Source organism: Phacochoerus africanus, chromosome 13, assembly GCF_016906955.1.
Source record: "Phacochoerus africanus isolate WHEZ1 chromosome 13, ROS_Pafr_v1, whole genome shotgun sequence".
In the NCBI taxonomy this organism is placed as follows: Eukaryota; Metazoa; Chordata; class Mammalia; order Artiodactyla; family Suidae; genus Phacochoerus; species Phacochoerus africanus.
The window spans coordinates 1403379-1423678 of record NC_062556.1 but is presented as its reverse complement, the minus strand read 5'-3'; the positions used below and the strand labels follow the sequence as shown (position 1 = coordinate 1423678).

Below are 20300 nucleotides of genomic sequence, written 5' to 3'. Positions count from 1 at the left end.
CAGATTCAGTCCCTTGCCCCGGAATTTCCACATGCTGCAACATAGCCAAAAAAAATTTTTTAATTGTAAGTTAAAAAAACTTCACATAAAGTAAAATCGGATGGACCAAGGTACCGGTCCTGCTTCCCATTCAGTGGGCTTTCGACAGCGTACTTCGCCCTGACAGGGGACCCCTTGAGGCTGAGAAGTGGGGCCTGCGCCGTAGCGAGGGGCAGGCCTGCAGTTTCAGCTGGCCCGTCTACACCAAAACCCGGAGTTCTCACTCGGGGCCGTGTCCCCTGGTGAAACACGGAAGAGCAAAGAGGTGGGCCACGTGGCAGGATGCCTTCGTCTCCTCCGGCCGCCGCAGACTGGGTGGCTTCCACGGCACATTCATCCCCTCACAGTTCTAGAGCCCGAAGTGGGTGGTGTCTGGCGAGGTGTCCCCACACTTGGCTGACGGGACTGCCAGCTCATCCTCTCACCAGGACGCCGGTCCTGCCAGACCAGGGCTTCAGCCTCGGTTAGCCCTGGCTACCTCTGCTAAGGCCCCTCAAAATACACCCCCCAGGGGGGTGAGGCTTTGCCCAGGGCTGCAGAGAAGGAGGCACAGTGGGGTCTCTGCTCACAGCTCGGGGCCGGTCACACGGGGCTCAGCCTGCACAGTCACACCCAGGGCCCTGCCACCTCATCTCAGAACTCCAGAATCTGCCGTCCTGCTAGTCTGCACGCCAGACTTGCCAGTAGCCTCGCTTGGAAAGATGGAAGGCTTGAGGATAGCAAAGAAGACTCCTGGTTCTCGTCGTAAGGTTATTTAATGTAAATATAAAACTGTGCTAACAGCTCCCTTTGTTACTATACTAGAGCATTAGTTTGGATGAGTTCAAGTCCTTCTGTCACTTTGCCACCCACCTGGAAGACTTCGCCATCGCCATGCAGATGTTCAGTTTAGCGCATCGCCCTGTCCGACTGGGTAAGTTCTACCGTTAGTTTTTCTCTTTTCCGAACGGTGCTCTCTTCTCCAGCTGGGCGATGCCATTCAAGGAACCACTTACAGTAGCACCGTTGACTGGCCGTTCCCTCCGCTCCCTGGGGTTGTTCTCATGCCCAGCACAGGCACTCGTGTGTAACACTTTCTGTCTGTCCTCACAGCGTTGATTAGATTAAAGTGACCTGCTCAGAGTTGCTGCTGTGGCTCCAAGGGTTAAGAATCCAACTGCAGGAGTTCCCATCGTGGCGCAGTGGTTAACGAACCCAACTAGAAACCATGAGGTTGCGGGTTCAGTCCCTGCCCTTGCTCAGTGGGTTAACGATCCGGCGTTGCCGTGAGCTGTGGTGTGGGTTGCAGATGCGGCTCGGATCCCGCGTCGCTGTGGCTCTGGCGTAGGCCGGTGGCTACGGCTCCAATTGGACCTCTAGCCTGGGAACCTCCATGTGCCTCGGGAGCGGCCCAAGAAATAACTAAAAAAAGACAAAAAAAAAAAAGAATCCAACTGCAGGAGTTCCCATTTTGGCTAGTGCTTAATGAACCCAGCTAGTATCCATGAGGATGCAGGTTCGATCCCTGGCCTCACTCAGTGGGTTAAGGATCTGGCATTGCTGTGAGCTGTGGTGTAGGTCGCAGACGCAGCTCGGATCCTGCGTTGCTGTGGCTGTGGCTGTGGTGTAGGCTGGTGGCTACAGCTCCAATTCAACCCCTGGCCTGGGAACCTCTATATGCCATGGGTACAGCCCCCCCCCCAAAAAAAGAATCCAGCTGCAGTGGCTCAGGTCACTGCTGAGGCACGATTCAATCCCCAGCCTAGCGCAGTGGGTTAAGGACCTGGCATTGCTGTGCCTGCAGTGTATAACGCAGCCACAGCTGGGGTTCAATTCCATGACATTTCACAGCCAAATTTATTATCTGAGTATCTTCTCAATGAGGACTTTTGCTTTTGCTTTCCTTCCCAAATAACATACAGGTTTGTTTTTACTTCTCAGGCAGTAAAGACTTAGAGGATTTTGGAGTTCCCATCATGGCACAGTGGTTAACGAATCTGACTAGGAACCATGAGGTTGCGGGTTCGAACCCTGCCCTTGCTCAGTGGGTGAAGGATCCAGTGTGGCCATGAGCTGTGGTGTAGGTTGCAGTCACGGCTCGGATCCTGAGTTGCTGTGCCTCTGGTGTAGGCCGGCGGCTATAGCTCTGACTCGACCCCTAGCCTGGGAACCTGCAAATGCCGCAGAAGCAGCCCTAGAAAAGGCAAAAAGACAAAGGAAAAAAACAGCCTTAGAGGATTTCACGCGGTTGGTGAGCTGTGTGTTTTCTCGTCCTAGCGGAGTTCAGGAGGGCCGTGAAGGTGGCAACAGGACAGGAGCTCTCGGACAACATCTTGGATGCCGTCTTCAAGATCTTTGATCTGGATGGTGACGAGTGTCTCAGTCACGAGGAGTTTCTCGGGGTGCTGCGGAACAGGATGCATCGAGGTTTATGGGTAACAGTCCGAGTCTCTACATAATCACATGTTTGTGCGTCGTTAAATGAATGGACCCGAGCCTAGAGTTGGAGCACATGTATGCTCTGAAGTGAGAGTTTTCATCTTTTTTTTTCTTTTTTCTTTTTTAGGACCACACCCACAGCATATCGAAGTTCCCGGGCAAGGGGTCGAATGGGAGCTGCAGCTGCCGGCCTACCCCACAGCCACAGCCATGCAGGATCCAAGCCGCGTCTGCAACCTACACCACAGCTCATGGCAACGTTGGGTCCTTCACCCACTGCGCAGGGCCAGGGGTTGAGCCCCAGTCCTCCTGCGTTCTAGTTGGGTTCGTTACTGCTGAGCCACGGCAGGGACTCCGTCCTCATTCGTAAAGCGATTATAAGGTCCAGTGACGGTTCTGAAATATCTCCCACAGATGGCATCTACCATTTTTCTTTGCCTTTTTTTCCTTTTTTTTTAATCTAAGTCTAATCAGAAACCACCGTTGAGAAATTGCAGCCTAGATTTTCCATTGGCTCTGCGGGTGGACGCCTGGATTCAGTCCCAGCCCTGTCCCTTGCTAACGGCCAAATCTTGCAAAGCCACTTAATTTTTCTGAGCCACAGATTCGTCATCTGTGCAATAAGCAAACGAACAGACTCTACCAGCAAGAATTATTGTGAGGAATACGTGTAAAATACTTAGGGTGGTGGCTGAGACAACTGAAGTAAATACACGCTCTTAGCATTATTCTCTCAGATCCACTTAGGCATCTGTAACTGGGGCAGATCAAACTCAGCGTCTGGTTTACGTTAGAATCGGCTGGAAAGCCGTTGAAAGCCGTCCACAGGTTGAAAGCCGTCTGGGTCCCGGAGCTGCTCAGTAGGTGGTTAGTCCAGACGAAGGGCAGGAGGGAAAAGAGCAGAGACCCTGCTGGGGCCATTTCAGCAGGGCTGTTCGTGTGCAGCCTAGAAGAGCGCAGTCATTTTCCTGCTGCAGACGTGCTTTATAGGAAATGAACAAATACGGTTTCCACAGCAGACGGGTTTTACAAGCTTCGTGGCGATCCAGCACGTCATAGGTGAGAACCGTGTTGCTGGCAATTAAACCAGCCTTTCTGGGCATTCCCATCGTGGTGCAGTGGTTAGCAAACCCAACTAGGAACCATGAGGTTGCAGGTTTGATCCCTGGCCTTGTTCAGTGGGTTGAGGATCCAGCCTTGCCGTGAGCTGTGGTGTAGGTGGCAGACATGGCTGGGATCCCGCGTTGCTGTGGCTGTGGCGCAGGCCGGTGCCTACAGCTCCGATTGGACCCCTAGCCTGGGAACCTCCATATGCCTCAGGAGCGGCCCTAGAAAAGGCAAAAAGACCCCCCCCCAAAAAAAAGGCGCCTTTCTGGTTACCTGTTTAGCATATGCAGCAGCCTCTTTGCCACTTCTCAAAAAGCATATTAGGAGTTCCCGTTGTGGCGCAGTGGTTAACGAATCCGACTAGGAACCATGAGGTTGCGGGTTCGATCCCTGGCCTTGCTCAGTGGGTTAACAATCCGGCGTTGCCGTGAGCTGTGGTGTAGGTTGCAGATGCGGCTCGGATCCCGCGTTGCTGTGGCTCTGGCGTAGGCCGGTGGCTACAGCTCCGATTCGACCCCTGGCCTGGGAACCTCCATATGCCGCGGGAGCGGCCCAAGAAATAGCAACAACAACAATGACAAAAAAAAAAGCGTATTAAAGAGCAGACCTGCAAATGAGTGGTAGGAAAAGGACACAAATGTCATGTGACATAGACTTGGGCTCCTGCAGGTGGTTTCCAGCGGTGCTGTGCTCTGTGATCCCCGGGAGACACCAGTTTTCTACGCTTTGCTTTCTGGTTTAACTGGGAGACATGAGAACCACACGAAACTCGTGTGAATTCTCTTCTTCGTGAGGCTTCTCATCTAGTATAGTGTGACCTGTGGTTTCTTTCTTTCCAACTTTAGCCAAGGTTAAATCTAAGTTTTAGGCTTATAAAATTTATTCCACTTTAGTAGTAAAGTTCAGCAGAAAAAAAGGAAGCATTATAAAATATTGTAACAGGAAAACATGAAATATCTTTATATTTTAAAACAACACATGAAAGAAGATCAGCCAGCTACTGGCTTCTGAGGGAGGAAGCGCCATTCCCCGGTTACCTGAGGATATTTTTATGTCAGTTCACTTCTCATCTTTTACAGGGAAATGCACAGTAGCAGGTACACCTGAGTCACTTCTACCTTCCCAGATAGTGACCCCTTCATCCTTGCTTTTGTCAACAGGTAGCACAGCAGCTCAGTATACACGAATTCTGGAAATGTGTGAAAAAAGAAAGCATTAAAGGAGTGAAAGAAGTCTGGAAACAAGCGGGACGAGGTCTTTTGTAGAAAAGGATAATGTTGGAATTGTATTGCTCCGAAAGTCAGAGTTGGGGATTTTTTTTTTTTTTTTTTAAGTACTAATCTTCACTGGTTTCCTTTGTAATATAAAGATGCCTCGTGTCTGCTTTCTGAGTCCGTAATTTCTTCGTGAGATTTCATTGAAGAACTTAGTAAAATGGAAAGAAAGTGTCCTTTATATGAACAGATGCTGGGTCGTGTCAGGAGGCCTAGGATTGCAGTCGCGCTTTGACGTTGATGGGGTGGCTGCCCGGATGGTCGCTGGTGTCCCGACACCACGGCGCAGGTGTGCTGAGGGGTCGGCGGTGCTTGCAGAGAGGGTTACCCACACCTGCCAGGATCACTTCCGCAAGCCCTGCTCTTCCCGGGGGGGCAGGTGAAGTTAAAGCAGTCTGGGTTTCTCATCTGTACCTTACGTCCATCCCACAAACTTCTTGTATATTTTATTGCAGTGACCTGTATATTGTCACAACAGTAATATGTAAATTTCGGTATTTTGTCTGGAAACAGAATAAAGTCTTTGTGAAAGTGAAAAGTTACTGAGGCGCAGTTTGTTTTAAATGTGGTAAACTCCTCTTTCCGTTGTTTGACGTTTCACGGAGGCGTGGTTGCGCCACCGCGTTGGGATCGTTGCTGCTGTGCCACGGAGTGTTTCCGGGACCCGTGTGCCCACGGCCAGTCCCTCTCAGACCCTCTTCCCACAGAGACGGTCACAGGCTTCAGTGCTCGTCCCTGTGCTCTGTGGCGGGTCCCGTGGGCCGGTGATTCCATGTACCTCCGTGTTAAAACTGCATTTTTTTAATAGAAATACTCTCCTTTCTTGCCACCCTCATTGGTTTGTAGTCTTCAAAAACTGGTATGATTGCGAGAACCTTGATCACAAGAGAAGGGTTTCTTGGGATATATTGGGCTATGGGTAAATGTTTAAAATGGCCCTAGAAAGCAATTTACATTAAACGTTGGATGGCATGTTTTAAACATGACACACAAAGATGATTTTTCATATGCTTCTCAAGTATATTGCATATATTTAATGCATGTTCTGCTCTCTGCATAAATAGCTGCTTCCAAGACGGGGGCAGAGGAAGTGCAAGAGGAGCCTGGAGCACCTCGTGCCTACAAGGATGGACAGGTGCTGAGAGGACCTGCCCAGTCTGGTACAGTGCGGGCGTCACAGCAGTTCACGTAGTGGTGGATTAATAAGGATTCATGAGCTTACACCACAGGCTGATTGATGAGGCAGAGGAAACCCTGCTTACTCCCCCCCACACTCTTGTTCAAGGACGAGGACGTGAGATGTGTTCATGCTGATGGACTAAATCGGAAGGTTCTCTTAAAATTGAATGGTTGAGATTGACAGGTGGTAAAACTTTTGTCCAGTTATTATTTAAAAAAAAAAAAAAGGCAGCATTTCTGGGGCAGTTCCCTTGTGCAGCAGATTCAATCCCTGGCCCAGCAACCTCCACATGCTTCAAGCATGGCCACACAAACAGAAGAATGACCATACAGTCCAGCCGTTCCACTCCTAGGACCGCAAGCAGATACTCACGTACCAGTGTTGATCACATCCTTTGACTTGGCCACAGGACACGCACCGTCCATCCGCATGGCAATGAAGAAACAAACCCGGTCCCTGCAAACAGTGGAATATTCCTGAGTCATAAAAGGAATGAAGTTCTGACACAGGCTGCAATGTGGGTGAACGCTGAATCCCGTGTGCGCAGCGAAATAAGGCAGATACAGCAGGACTGACATTGCACGATTCCCCTGGGGCGGATGCCTAGGACAGGCAACTTGTTAGTGACAGTGGCCTCAGGTCACCAGGGCCTGGGAAGGAGGGAGACGGGGAGGTTGTTGCTCATTGGATACAGGATTTGGGTTTGGGGGGTGGAAACTTACGGAAATGCACAGTGGACATGTTTGCACATTTGTGGATACAATTAATGCCACTGAATTGTACATTTAAATGGTAACTTTTATGTATATGTTTTATATCTACGTAAGCATATTTATGTGTGTATTGTGTATGTACACAAAATTTTTAGGTCAGTAATGTAATACATCAGTAAATGCTGAATTGTACCCCTTACAGGGGTAAACTGTCTAGTATATAAAGAAGCTGTTTAGAAAGCCAAGCTTAATCAGTGGGTAATAGGTTGAGAAAAAGCATTTGGAAATGTCAGAGCCAAGAAGGGTTTCATATCTAGATCTCTATTCTCCGCAGAGTGAGGCCTGATATCCTCTCCCACCACCACCTGTTAAAAACACTTCACAATGCCCTTTGACCACCCCAGAATGAAATTTATATGTAACATAACCTTACACACAAGTTTTTAATAACATCAAGCACTAAATTTTTAAAATCTATAACATGTAATCAACATGTACTACTATGCATGTTAAGTACTACTATACTAGAAGATTGAAAACCCACTGCATGGAAAAAAGACAGTCTTTTCAGCAAGTGGTGCTGGGAAAACTGGACAGCTGCATGTAAATCAAACTGGAACACACCCTCACGCCATGCACAAAAATAAATTCGAAATGGCTTAAAGACTTAAGACAATACACCATCAAACTCCTAGAAGAAAATATAAGCAAAACATTCTTTGAAATCAACCTTACAAGTGTTTTCTCAGGTCAGTCGCCCAAGGCAACAGAAATTAAAGCAAAAATAAACCAGTGGGACCTAACCAGACAAGACAAGCTTTTGCACAGCAAAGGAAACATGGGGGAAAAAAGACAACCTACAGAATGGGAGAAAATAGTTTCAAATGATGCAACTGACAAGGGCTTAATCTCTAAAATATTCGAACAACTTACACAACTCAACAGCAAAAAAAACCAACAACACAAATGAAAAATGGGCAAAAGACCTGAATTAGACATTTCTCCAAAGAAGATATACAGATAGCCAACAAGCACATGAAAAAATGCTCAACATCACTGATTATTAGAGAAATGCAAATCAAAAGCACCACGAGATACCACCTCACACCACTCAGAATGGCCATCAGTAATAAGTCCACAAATAACAAATACTACAGGGGGTGCGGAGAAAAGGGAACCGTCCTGCACTGTTGGTGGGAGTGGCAGCTGGTACAACCACTATGGAAAACAGTATGGAGGTTCCTCAGAAAACTATACATAGAACTACCATATGACCCAGCAGTCCCACTCGTGGGCATCTATCTAAACAAAACTTTCCTTGAAAAAGACACATGCACCCGCATGTTCACTGCAGCTCTGTTCACAATAGCCAAGACATGGGAACAACCTAAATGTCCATCGACAGATGACTGGATTAAGAAGATGTGGTGTATATACACAATGGAATACTACTCAGCCATAAAAAAGTACAAAATAATACCATTTGCAGCAACATGGATGCAACTAGAGACTCTCATACTAAGTGAGGTGAAGTCAGTCAGAAAGAGAAAGACAAATACCATATGATACCACTCATATCTGGAATCTAATGTATGGCACAAATGAACCTTTCCACAATAAAGAGACTCGTGGACGTGGAGAACAGACTTGTGGATGCCAAGGGGGAGGCAGAGGGAGGCGGATGGACTGGGAATTTGGGGTTGATAGACGCAAACTAGTGCCTTTGGAATGGATAAGCAATGAGATCCTGCTGTGTAGTACAGGGAACTATATCTAGTCACTTATGATGGAGCAGGATAATGTGAGAAAAAGGAATGTATACATGTACGTGTGACTGGGTCACCTTGCTGTACAGCAGAAAATTGACAGGACACCGTAAACCAACTATAATGGAAAAAATAATCATTTTAAAAAATAATCAAAATCACAAAAAAAAACCCGTTGTATATTCCTAAAATACCTCCTAAGTCAGTACTGTCCAGAAAATATGTAAAAACAAAGGAGGAACTCGGTAGAAAACCCAGCAGTTACTACAGGTTTGGTTCACTCACCAAGGGGAGTTGGAGGAGCAAGGGCTGGACCTGAGAGGCTCAGCAAACACGTTTGCCCACAGCAACCAGAGATGCAAATTCAAACACGGTACCAATGTGCAGGTGGCAGATGGGCGCAAAGTAGAAGTCTGGTAGTACCGGGTGCTGAGGTGAGACTCGGCCCAGCTGCTGGCTGGGGAACAGCCTGGCCGTCCTCAGGGAGACTGACCAGTGCGGTCACCTCTCAGGTAGGGGACAAGCTCTCATCTCCGCAATGCTCCCAGAGAGGGGAAGAGGAGCCAGTGTCCGTCCCCGGGACAGGTGTCGGCGTGTGCTGTGAGACACGGCAGGAACTGCAGCTGCAGCAACATGGACACAGCCTGGAAATGTCTGAGCTTAAAACACAGCAAGATCACAAGCAAATACAACGTATGTGCATTAAAAATACGTACATACCGAAACAGCACTCCCGGCAGAAGGAAGGAGGAAGGGAACAGCAACGGGAGGAGGACAGAAGGGGAAACAAACCATAAGGAGATGAGAGGCATCGCTCTGTGGTGGTCACCTCAAAGTCAGGACGGGCCTGAGGCCCAGCATCCGACACAGCAGCCGGAATCACACCTGAGGCCTGAACACCTAGCAGGCTCCACATCCCAGTGGAGTTGACTGCGTTAGTGTAGCCAAAGGAGGGTGTTTGAGGAGCTGTCGCTGCCCTTCTCCGAAACCACCCAAGCAAGGAGAGGGTGGAGTGAACCACTTAAAAGAGTCCAGAGGAAAAAACCACCAGCGTGGAATTCTGCACCCGCAAATTACTCTTCAAAAATGACGCGTGAGGAGTTCCCGTCATGGCTCAGTGGTTAACGAATCCGACTAGTATCCGTGAGAATGTGGGTTCAATCCCTGGCCTTGCTCAGTGGGTTAAGGATCCGGCCTTGCCACAAGCAGCGGTGTAGGTCACAGACTCGCCTCCGATCTGGTGTGGTGGAGGCCGGCAGCTGCAGCTCCAATTGGACCCCCAGCCTGGGAACCTACATGTGCCTCGCGTATAACCCTTAAAAGGAAAAAAAGAAAAGGGTATAGCTAAGAAACTTGGCTCAACACGAATGAAAGGAGAGCATTAGAGAAAGAATAAGTGAAGGTAAAATATTTTGTTTTCCCTGGGTTTTTTTTTCTTTTTTTTTTTTTTGGTCTTTTTGCTATTTCTTTGGGCCGCTCCCACGGCACATGGAGGTTCCCCGACTAGGGGTCTAATCGGAGCTGTAGCTTCCAGCCTATGCCAGAGCCACGGCAACGCAGGATCCAAGCCGCGTCTGCAACCTACACCACAGCTCACGGCAACGCCGGATTGTCAACACACTGAGCAAGGGCAGGGACCGAACCCGCAACCTCATGGTTCCTAGTCGGATTTGTCAACCACTGCTCCACGACGGGAACTCCTGTTTTTCCTGTTCTAAATTGATCTATGGGGAGTTCCCGTCGTGGCGCAGTGGTTAACGAATCCGACTAGGAACCATGAGGTTGCGCGTTCGGTCCCTGCCCTTGCTCAGTGTGTTGACAATCCGGCGTTGCCGTGAGCTGTGGTGTAGGTTGCAGACGCGGCTTGGATCTCGCATTGCTGTGGCTCTGGTGTAGGCCGGTGGCTACGGCTCCGATTGGACCCCTAGCCTGGGAACCTCCATATGCTGCGGGAGCGGCCCAAGAAACAGCAAAAAGACAAAAAAAATAAAAATAAATTTAAAAAATAAATTGATCTATTGGGTAGCAGTGTGTTCAAAATAATAATAGCAGCAACGTATTGGGCGAGTACAGCCAGCGGTTAAGTGGTCAGTGAAATGAACAGCAGCGGGGCTGTGAGGGACAGGAGGCAGGAACTGGGAGTAAATTCTCTGTTCCGAGAACTGCGCTCACGAACTGTGTATCGTATTACTTGAAAGAGGGTGTGGATGAGTGGTAAACGTACATTGCAAGCTCTAAGGCAGCCACTGCAGAAGTAAACAACCTATTGCGGCTGCTTCACAGGCTTCCCGTGACAATGACGTAGACACCCTTACCATGGCCTTGAGGTTCTTCCTGCCCCATCGCTGACACCCCAGCCCCACCCCTATCCCTGTGCTCGCTCAGCCACCGTGGTGGTCCTGCTTTTGCTGGCACCCCCGCAAGCTCGCTCCTGCCTCAGGATGCTTGCCTGGGACGTGCGTGCCCGCAGGTCCCCCTGGGCCTCACCCTCCCGCAGACACACTCTCCCGCCTGACTCTGCTCTGCTGAGTTACTCTGGGCCCAGAGACTGCCACAGGCCACTGTCCATCCCCTTGTGGCTGCCAGCCCCCCTCCGTCCTCTTGCTCAGTTTTGTTTTTCCTCATGGAGTTTTGTCACCCTCTCAAAAGTGCATATGAATATGGTTTTTTAACTCGGATTCTCTCTCCTACTAGCGTTTCAGTCCCCAAAGAGCAGGGAATTTTTCTTGCTCGCTCTTTTCTTAGTACTTGATACAACGGACACAGAACAGATGCTCAGTAAATATTTCTGCATCACAGTAAATGAGAAAGAGCCATGGGTCGCTCATGAAGACACTGAAGATAAACCACAGAAGCAGCCAGTGCAGAACTTCCCAGAGGAGGTTACCAGTGGAGTACTCTCCTGTCAGACATGTTCGTCCCTGTGAGACAGGCGCAGAGCCTGCTGCCACCACATCCTCTAGTCACGGAGTCCCTGCCCCTTGCTCTGGTGGTATGCTCGCCAAGCAACTTCAGATGATCTGGTTCCATAGCGTGTGCTCGCAGGGAGGGAACACTGGCCAACCGTGCTGACCACGCTGCCACCCTGATGTGGGCCTTCCCGTGTGCTTTCAGGAGGATCCTTGGACACAGCAGTGGGAAGCTACTCCAAAGCAGGCGAGACAAAGGAGGTCATTGGAAGAATAGAGAGCTGTGTCACACAAGCCCACCCTGGGAAGGAAAGGAAGGAGGAGCAGTTGGGAGTTAGGAAAGCTCCAGCCAAGGACTTGAAAACATCCAGAGCCTTCACCTCCGTTTTCTCTGCCTCTGTGCATCAACTCCGTCCGGTTTCACCGCCAGAGCTGGGGAAGAACTAACCCTGCTCCTCTGACAGCCCTCAACTCCTGGGGAAGCGCTGACTGGCTGCCTTCGGGATAATGTTCCATCCCTCACCTACCACGTGCGGCCGGGAGGGTGGGGTCAACAAGAACACAGGGCGGGCGTGGGGAGGAGCGTGTCTTTAAAAGGCGGGTTCTACTCCCAGAAAGGTGTGAGGGGGCTCCCTCCTCCCCACGTGGAGAGCCTAAGGCCAAGACCAGTTTGGGGGGTCTCCGGGGCACTCAGGGCTCTGAACGCAAGAGGATCAGGTCAGGTGACAGGTTTCAGGGGAACTTTGCAAGCGGTTGCTGCCCCGGGAAGAAGGGTACCACTGAGCGCTTGCTCCCAGAATCCCTTTGTAACCACGGCACTTGAGGGTGGGCAGCAAACCCACGGCCATGGAAAAGATGCATTTGGTTTGTGTATTTGGTTTTCTCCTCCGTTTCCTGGGCCGTGTTTTCGACTTTTATTTGGAGCCAAGCGGTGAGACGTGGGTCAGCGGAGAGGAGCCGGTGCCCGCCTTCCCTCCCTCCGCCCCGAGACGGCGAGCAGGGGGAGGAGAGGCAGAAGCCGGGCGCCCAGAACCCTCCTCTTAGGGACCGGGAGGCCGACCCCTCCGCCAGCATCGCGGGGAAGCAGCGCCCGCACCAGCTCGCGCACGTGGTGACCTGTGGACAGATGTCTCCACCTGGAGGGAGGTTCCTGACTCCGCAGGGCTGCTCAGCTCCACGCGCTCTCGGGTTTCCGCCCTAGTGGCAGCAACGTCCCTCTAAATTACAGGCTAAGTAGATTTCTAAAGAAATGTCCCCGGTCTTCCCTGGGGAACCGCAGGGCAAACACCAAAATCAGAGTTTGATGCTAATAAGGAAACAGACGTAGGCACGAGCAGCACAGAGCGGAGGCGGAGTAGGATGTATTTCATGGAAATGGCTCGTCCTCAAAAGCTGGGGACAAATTGACACCAATAGCATCCCAGTGCCATAGAACAAATGGCAGAAAATGGGAAGGTGCCAGGGAACAATCACACGGGGGAAAATGCAGAGACCCCTGCGCATCGTGTGTGGAAGCGGCTGCCGCTCCTCCAAAATAAAACGACTGCAACGCAGATGTTCCGCGAGATGGCGCTCTTGCTCTTCCGAAGCGTTTTCTCTTCCTTGGGCACCAGGCAGGATTTTTTTTAACAACAACAAAAAAAACAACTAGAAAACTGCAGAGGTGTTTTTTGGAGGTGGTTTTTTGTTTTGTTTTGTTTTTTAATGAATGGTTTTGTTTTCCGATTTTAGGGGATGGGTTTGTTTTTTTTCAATTTGAATTCTATTTTACATTGGAGTACAGCTGATTTACAATGTGTTAGTCTCGGGGGCACAGGAAAGTGATCTGTGCCCATTCTTCTTCAGATTCTCTTCCCATATAGGTGATTACAGAACACTGAGTGGAGTTCCCTGCGCTGCACAGGAGGGCCTTCTTGATTACCCAGAATATTTGAAAAATGACTTGGTTATTCAAAGAGGACCACAGGCGACTAGACTGATACCTCGGAGCTAAACATCCCCAGCTCTCAGAGAAATGAGCACAGGGCACGGCCACAGTCCCTGTTAACGTGGGACTTGTGTTCCGTTGCATTCAGTGAGGAGGGAAATGAATCCTGGAGCCGTCCAGGTGGCATGTTGTCGTGTGGGTAGGTGATTTCTTCAGCACTGTCAGTATCAAACCCCTGTGGAACCTCTTCTGACCGGTGCATTCCGCGGGGTGCTGGTCTTCCATGGACTCAGGCTTTCTTTCCCAGAGAATGAAATGGGAGAAAATATTTTGCTTAGAACCCACATAACATCTGGATCAACATAATATTTGGAATTCAATATTGAGAAAATAGTATCAATAACTCCTGGAGTTCCCACTGTGGCTCAGTGGGTTAAGAATTAATATCCAATTAATATCCATGAGGATGTGGGTTCGATCCCTGGCCTCGCTCAGTGGGCTAAGGATCTGGTGTTGCCATGACCTGTGGTATAGGTCACAGGCATGGCTCGGATCTGGTGTTGCTGTGGCTGTGGCGTAGGCCGGGAGCTACAGCTCCAATTGGATCCATGGCCTGGAAACTTCCATATGCCCAGGGCGTGGCCCCAAAAAGACAAAAAAAACCCAAAACACTTTATGGTTTGCAGGATGTCACACACCCTCTCCCCCACGACAGTTTGTCAATCCGGAGAGAATTAAAGGAATTTTCATTGCAGCATCATTTCCAATGATACAAATTCGGAACATCCAGCACCATGAAAGTGGATAAACAAGCTGTGCTAGAGCCACACAGTGCGTTCCAGGCAGCGGGTAGCATGAGGCATGTGTCACATTAAGTTCCGTGATTCTCTGCTTGCTAAGCTATTGTCTGTCTGTCCCACCCCCTCTCTCTCCCACTCACTCGGCTTTGTGATGCTGGGACAGACCGAGCTCCCACCCACTGCTGTCCTGCCAACATCCCCACAGCTGGCACCCTGGCAGCACTTGGTACCAGCCTCCCTCTGTTCTGGTTGTTGTGCAGTTTTGGCCTCCGGGAGCCAGCTCACTGTGTCCTCCTGGAGAGGCAGCACCGCTGGCAGGCGTCCCTCCCTGAGCGCCCTGGGCCTTCCCTTCGAGCTTCTGGATCCTGCCACTGGAACCCTCTTCTTTTTGTGTCCGGGCTCAGGGCCGGGCTCTTCCTGCAGGTGCTTCCTCTGCAGGACCTCAGTGACCTTTTCCGTTTCACCCTCTGATACCTGCGTAACCAAATCGTTGTACTCCGCTTTCTCTGTGGAAATACTTAACATGGACCCTGACTGATAAAATGACCATTGGCCGGGAACTGTAGGTACACGAGACGGAGACAGACAGATGAGAGACGATAAAATAAACACACAGGTATTCACACCAGAATATGTATACACACACACACACACACACACACGTAGGTGTAGGTTGCATATGTACACACAGGGACAGGCATACACACTTTTACACATACTACCTATATACCTGCATGTACATCCCTTGTACATAAAATCTCATCTCATCCTCCCAACAAGTGCTAAGAGATTGATGCTATTTTCTGTTAGACAGAAGGAGAAGCTGAGTCTCAGGGAAGTTAGAGAAATCCTGCAATATCACGTAGCGGATAAGTGAGGAAGCTGGAGCTCGAGTCCAAATACTATTGACGGCACAATCTGTCTTTTTTCCTCCAGGTCCAAAGTCAATTTCCCCTTAAGAGCATCTCCCACATCGTGGTCCCGTCCCCACGCTAGTTCACGGTGCTTTTCATTTCATGATAGAAATAAGCCCTGACGAAGACTGTGACCACTGCACACAAGACGGCGTCTGTGATCAAAGTTACGGGGAACTCAGAGTTCCCACTGTGGCTCGCAGTAACGGACCCGACTAGGATCCATAAAGGATGCAGGTTTGACCCCTTGTCTCGCTCAGTGGGTTAAGGATCCAGCATCGCCGTGAGCTGTGGTATCGATCACAGATGCTGCTCAGATCCCGCGTTGCTGTGGCTGTGGTGCAGGCCGGCGCCTGCAGCTCTGATTCCACCCCTAGCCTGGGAACCTCCATATGCCACGGGTGCAGCCCTGAAAAGACAAAAAAACAAAAAACAAAACAAAACAAAAAACCTGTGGGAAAAGCATGGACACCTCTAATTCCAGGTCACTTGTCATTCATGTATCCAGTTCATATGATTCAGAGCCTGTTACGTGCCTGGCCAGGTAACAACGGAAGCGAAAGAGACCTAGTCCCTCCTTCCGAAAGTTCACAGTCCAGGGAGATTTGCTTTAATCAAATAGTCGTACACAGGAGAGGTACGTGAGTGTATACACAGAGATGTAGCTTAACCGCCTGAGCCCGTCACACACACACACACACACACGCACAGTCAAGAGCTTGGCCTGTGCCCCTCTCCTGTCTGGAACAGCTCGTTCACTCTGCCTTTGTCGGTCTCAGTCCACAGGGATCATACAGAAGACACAGCAGAGGCACAGCTGAGCTCTGTGATGTCTCCTCAAAGCCCTCTCTTTTCAAGCCAGGAGTCAGTTAATGTTTCCGGCAGCAGCAGCCAAGCCCAGACTCCCCCTGAAGCCCAAGTGTGATCAGTGACACACGCCTGGACTGAGCAGCAAACAGGAGGCCAGGAAGCTTTCCCGGGACAGCTTCCAGATGTGCAAACCCAAGTCAAAGGAACCCAGACCCTCCTGCAACCTTCAGGGTCAGCGGTCCACACACCAGCACACCTCGACAGCTGCATCTCGGGACTCCCTCTTCGGCTGCATTGCATCCGTCACCCAACAGATCATTAATCAGCCAGACAGCCCAAAGTTTTGCTGGAGCCAAGGGCCACTGATGGATGTTCAAATTAGTGGGAGAAACTCTACGGAACAGCAGGATATTTGCACAGCCTCAAGATACCTCCCCCCAAATACCTTCTCAATGCTATAGCATTTGAACCCCCGTCCCCAAGTTCTTTGACGCTCCTCTCCAGGACGCAAAATTGAACACCTTTCCCTCTGCATGTGGCTGGACTTAGGGACGGTTTTCTAAGGTGTGGTTTTCTAAGTGGAGGGAGAGGGAACTCGTGGCTTTACAGTGGACACGAGTCCACTTTTTTTTTTTTTGTCTTTTGTCTTTTCAGGGCTGCTCCTGTAGCATATGGAGGTTCCCAGGCTAGGGGTCAAATCGGAGCTGTAGCCACTGGCCTACGCCAGAGCCACAGCAACACCAGATCCGAGCCGCATCTGCGGCCTACACCACAGCTCAGGGCAACACCTGGATCCTTAACCCACTGAGCGAGGCCAGGGATTGAACCTGCAACCTCATGGTTCCTCGAAGGAGTCATTTCTGCTGCGCCACAATGGGAACTCCCCCTTACACGTAGATATTTTTCAGCAGTAAATTCTACGTTACCACCCGGTCCACTGTCTTTGTGTGCAAAGGACCCTCAGCTACGGAGGCGTGACTTTAGCTTACATGTGGATTAACCCCCTCATTGAACAAGGGTCAGCTGTGTTTGTCTTCTGGGGCCGGGCTTGTTTTACGGGCTTAACGTCTTTAAGATGCACCCCTATTGCCGCCTGCGATGGGATATCCTTCCTTCTTAAGGCCCAGTCACGTCCCATTGTGTGTGAAGGCCCCGTTGGTTTATCCGTCCTCGGACAATGCACACGTGGTTTGCTTCCACCTTTTGAAGGTCGTGAATAGTGCTGCAGACAACATGGTGAACAAACAGCACGTGAGTTCCTGCTTTCATTTCGTTTGGGTGGATACTAGCAGTATAACTGCTGGGTTGTGGGCTTGTTCTATGGTCAGTTTTGTGGGGGGACCGCCGTATGTTTTCCACAGCCGTCGAAGTTTTATATTCCTACCAGCAAGACACAAGGGTTTCAAATTTCTGGATTTCCCGTTGTGGCGCAGTGGAAACGAATCCGATGAGAACCATGAGGGTGGGGGTTCGACCCCTGGCCTCGCTCTGTGGGTTAAGGATCTGGTGTTGCTGTGAGCTGTGGTGTAGGTTGCAGACACCGCTCAGGTCCTTCATGGCTGTGGCTGTGGTGTAGGCTGGTGGCTGTAGCTCTGATTCCACCCCTAGCCTGGAAACCTCCATATGCCTCAGGTGCAGCCCTAAAAAGACAAAAAAGACACATTTCTCCATATCCTCAACGCTCGTTTTCTGCTTTGTTATTGTTTTATAGTAGCTGTCGTAATGGGTGTGATGTGTGCTTACTGCATTTTTTTCTTTGGGGCCACACCCACAGCATATGAAAGTTCCCAGGCCAGGGTCTGAATTGGAGGTATAGCCAACAGCCTGTGCCACAGCCACAGCAAGGCCCAGATCCCAGCCTTGTCTGCAAAAACAGCGCTGTCTTGGCAATGCCGGATCCTTAACCCGTGGAGTGAGGCCAGGGACTGAGCCTAGTCGGGTTCGTGACCCCCGAACCACACTGGGAACTCTCTCGCTGCCGTTTTGATGTGCGTTCCCTAATGGTCAGTGGTGTGGAGCATCTTTTCCTGTGCTTATTGCTCATTTACATATCTTTTTGGAGAAATGTATATTTTAAATCCTTTGCCCATTTTAATTTTTATTTGCTTTTTAGGGCCGCACTTGCAGAATATGGAGGTTCCCTGGCAAGGGGTCAAATCTGAGCTGTAGCTGTCGGCCTACACCACAGCTCATAGCAACGCCAGATGCTTGACCTGCTGAGCGAGGCGAGGGATTGAACCCACAACCTCATGGTTCCTAACTGCGCCGTGGTAGGAACTCCCTTGGCCCATTTTTAAAGAGTTGTTTGGGTTTTGTTGTTGAGTTGTAGGGATTCTTTATATATTCTGCATAGCAGTCCCTTACCAGCTATGGGATATGATCTGCAAATATCTCTCAATTCCATTGGTTGCCTTTGCTCTTAAGTGATCATTTCTCTAATAAAATTTAGGGGTATGAATTATTTTCTCTCAGCACTGAAAACACTACTTCCTTGTTTTCTGGCACCTGTTATTGCTGATAGGAAGTCAGCTGTCAGTCTAACTAATGTTCCTCTGGTAATCTGACTTCTAGCTCTGGAACCTGAAAACTCCTCAAGATTTTTCTCTTTATTCTAAATGTGTAATAGTTTCACTCCTTGTGTCTAGCTTTTAAGGACTTATGTCTTTCTTCAATTCTGTATTATGCTCATATTTTAATTTCTTCAAAAACTTTGGTTTTTTGGAGTCCCCCTCGTGGCTCAGTGGTTAACGAATCCAACTAAGAACCATGAGGTTGCGGGTTTGATCCCTGGCCTTGCTCAGTGGGTTAAGGATCTGGCATGGCCGTGAGCTGTGGTGTAGGTCGCAGACGCAGCTCAGATCTGGTGCTGCTGTGGCTGTGGTTTAGGCCGGTGGCTACAGCTCCGACTCGCCCCCTAGCCTGGGAACCTCCATATGCCACGGGAGCGGCCCAAGAATGGCAAAAAGACAAAAAACAAAAAACAAAAAAAACAAAAAAGGTGGGATCCAAGCTGTGTCTGTGACCTACACCACAGCTCAGGGCAACACCTGGATCCTTAACCCACTGATCAAGGCCAGGGATCCAACCCGCAACCTCATGGTTCCTAGTAGGATTCTTTTCCGCTGAGCCATGATGGGAACTCCTGCCATATATTGTTTTTATGTTTTTGTGAGATTGCTTCATAAAATTAATTTCAGTGAATTCAAGTCCTTATTGTTTTTATTGGCATCCTTTCTCGGTAGTAGATTCCACTGTGTTTTGGAATTGTGGTTTAATTCTAAATTTGTGAGTCTGTGGGTTTTTTCCTTCTTCGCTCTTTCCATATCCACAGCTACATGACTTCCGGAAGTGGAAACCTCGTCTGAAGTCTTCCCACCTACCTCTAGTGGCCTTTTTTCTCCCCCGGCTCTCAGCTGACAACCAGAACTTTTAAAAGGGCATTTTGAAGTTCCTGGCTGGCAGTAAAAATGGGGATTATGCAGCTCGAGGCCTCAGGCTGCCAGCACTGCTCCAGTACCAGGGTGGAGACCTGCCCCATGGTCTCCAGTCTCTGTTAAAAGCCACCATCCTGAAGGAAGAAATGTTCTCATACTGCAGTGGGGAAGCATTTGGGCTTACTCATGATTTGGCCAGTAACACATGATTTGGCACTGGAGCAGCCTGTTTTATGGCCTGTCACACATGTTGTCCACTGCGGTTTGCATGCTTTAACATGAAAGCATTATCCAGAGGCGGAGAATGTCCACTCCGAAGGTAGGGTAAATGCCTCCCCTTCCTGGGACACCAACACTTCAGCCGAGATAAGGCCCGTTCCAGATGCGGTCACGGACGCAATGTGTGCAGGCAATCTGTCGCTTCTGGAACCCGGAAAGGATACTTGTAGGTTCCTCCATGATTCCAGGCATTATTTATAAATGATTTTCCAGTTTAAACGAATTCTGGAAATTTCAGCCGTCTTGGGGGGGGGGGTGGTTAGGGAGAGGGTTGTTGCCCCATCACAATTCAATCCCAAATGTGGGTTTCACATCACATTGGCTAAAGGCTTCTATCTTCGAAAACGGAGGGGTTCCGCCTGAATCGCGAGCAAACGATTTCAAAGCGCGGGAGTCCTAATCGGAGAGGCACGTGCAAATCCCAGGGTTTGCAGCTCGCGCGGCTCGCGGGTCCCCGCCGGGAGCCTCCAAGCCTGAACCTCTGTTTACCTGGGCCTCGCCGGTCCCCGCGAGCGGCCAGGAGGCGGGGCGCACCACGCCTGCGCGCCCCCTCCGCCCACTTCCGCCGTCCCCTGCCCCGCCTCTTCCGCTGCAGACTCCCGCCCGCGCGGCCCCGCCTCCAGGCCGCGGCGCAGACGCAATGCGGAACTGGGGCGGGGCCGGGCGCGACGCGGCGAGGGGAGGGGTCGCGGCGGGGACGGGGGCGGGGCGCCGAGCAGGGCGCCGAGCC

At 50.2% G+C, this 20300-nt stretch overlaps 1 protein-coding gene across 1 annotated transcript in view; it reads left to right on the top strand.

Annotated features, from left to right (window-relative positions):
- The window catches only part of MICU2 (mitochondrial calcium uptake 2), an 80248-nt gene extending 74872 nt beyond the window's left edge, over positions 1 to 5376 (top strand). The window contains exons 10-12 of the mRNA XM_047756517.1: positions 844 to 952; positions 2296 to 2453; positions 4725 to 5376. Of these exons, the coding sequence (XP_047612473.1) occupies positions 844 to 952; positions 2296 to 2453; positions 4725 to 4829 (372 nt within the window). The 3' untranslated portion in view covers positions 4830 to 5376. The remainder of the gene's footprint in view (positions 1 to 843; positions 953 to 2295; positions 2454 to 4724) is intronic.
- The last annotated feature ends 14924 nt before the right edge of the window (positions 5377 to 20300 follow it).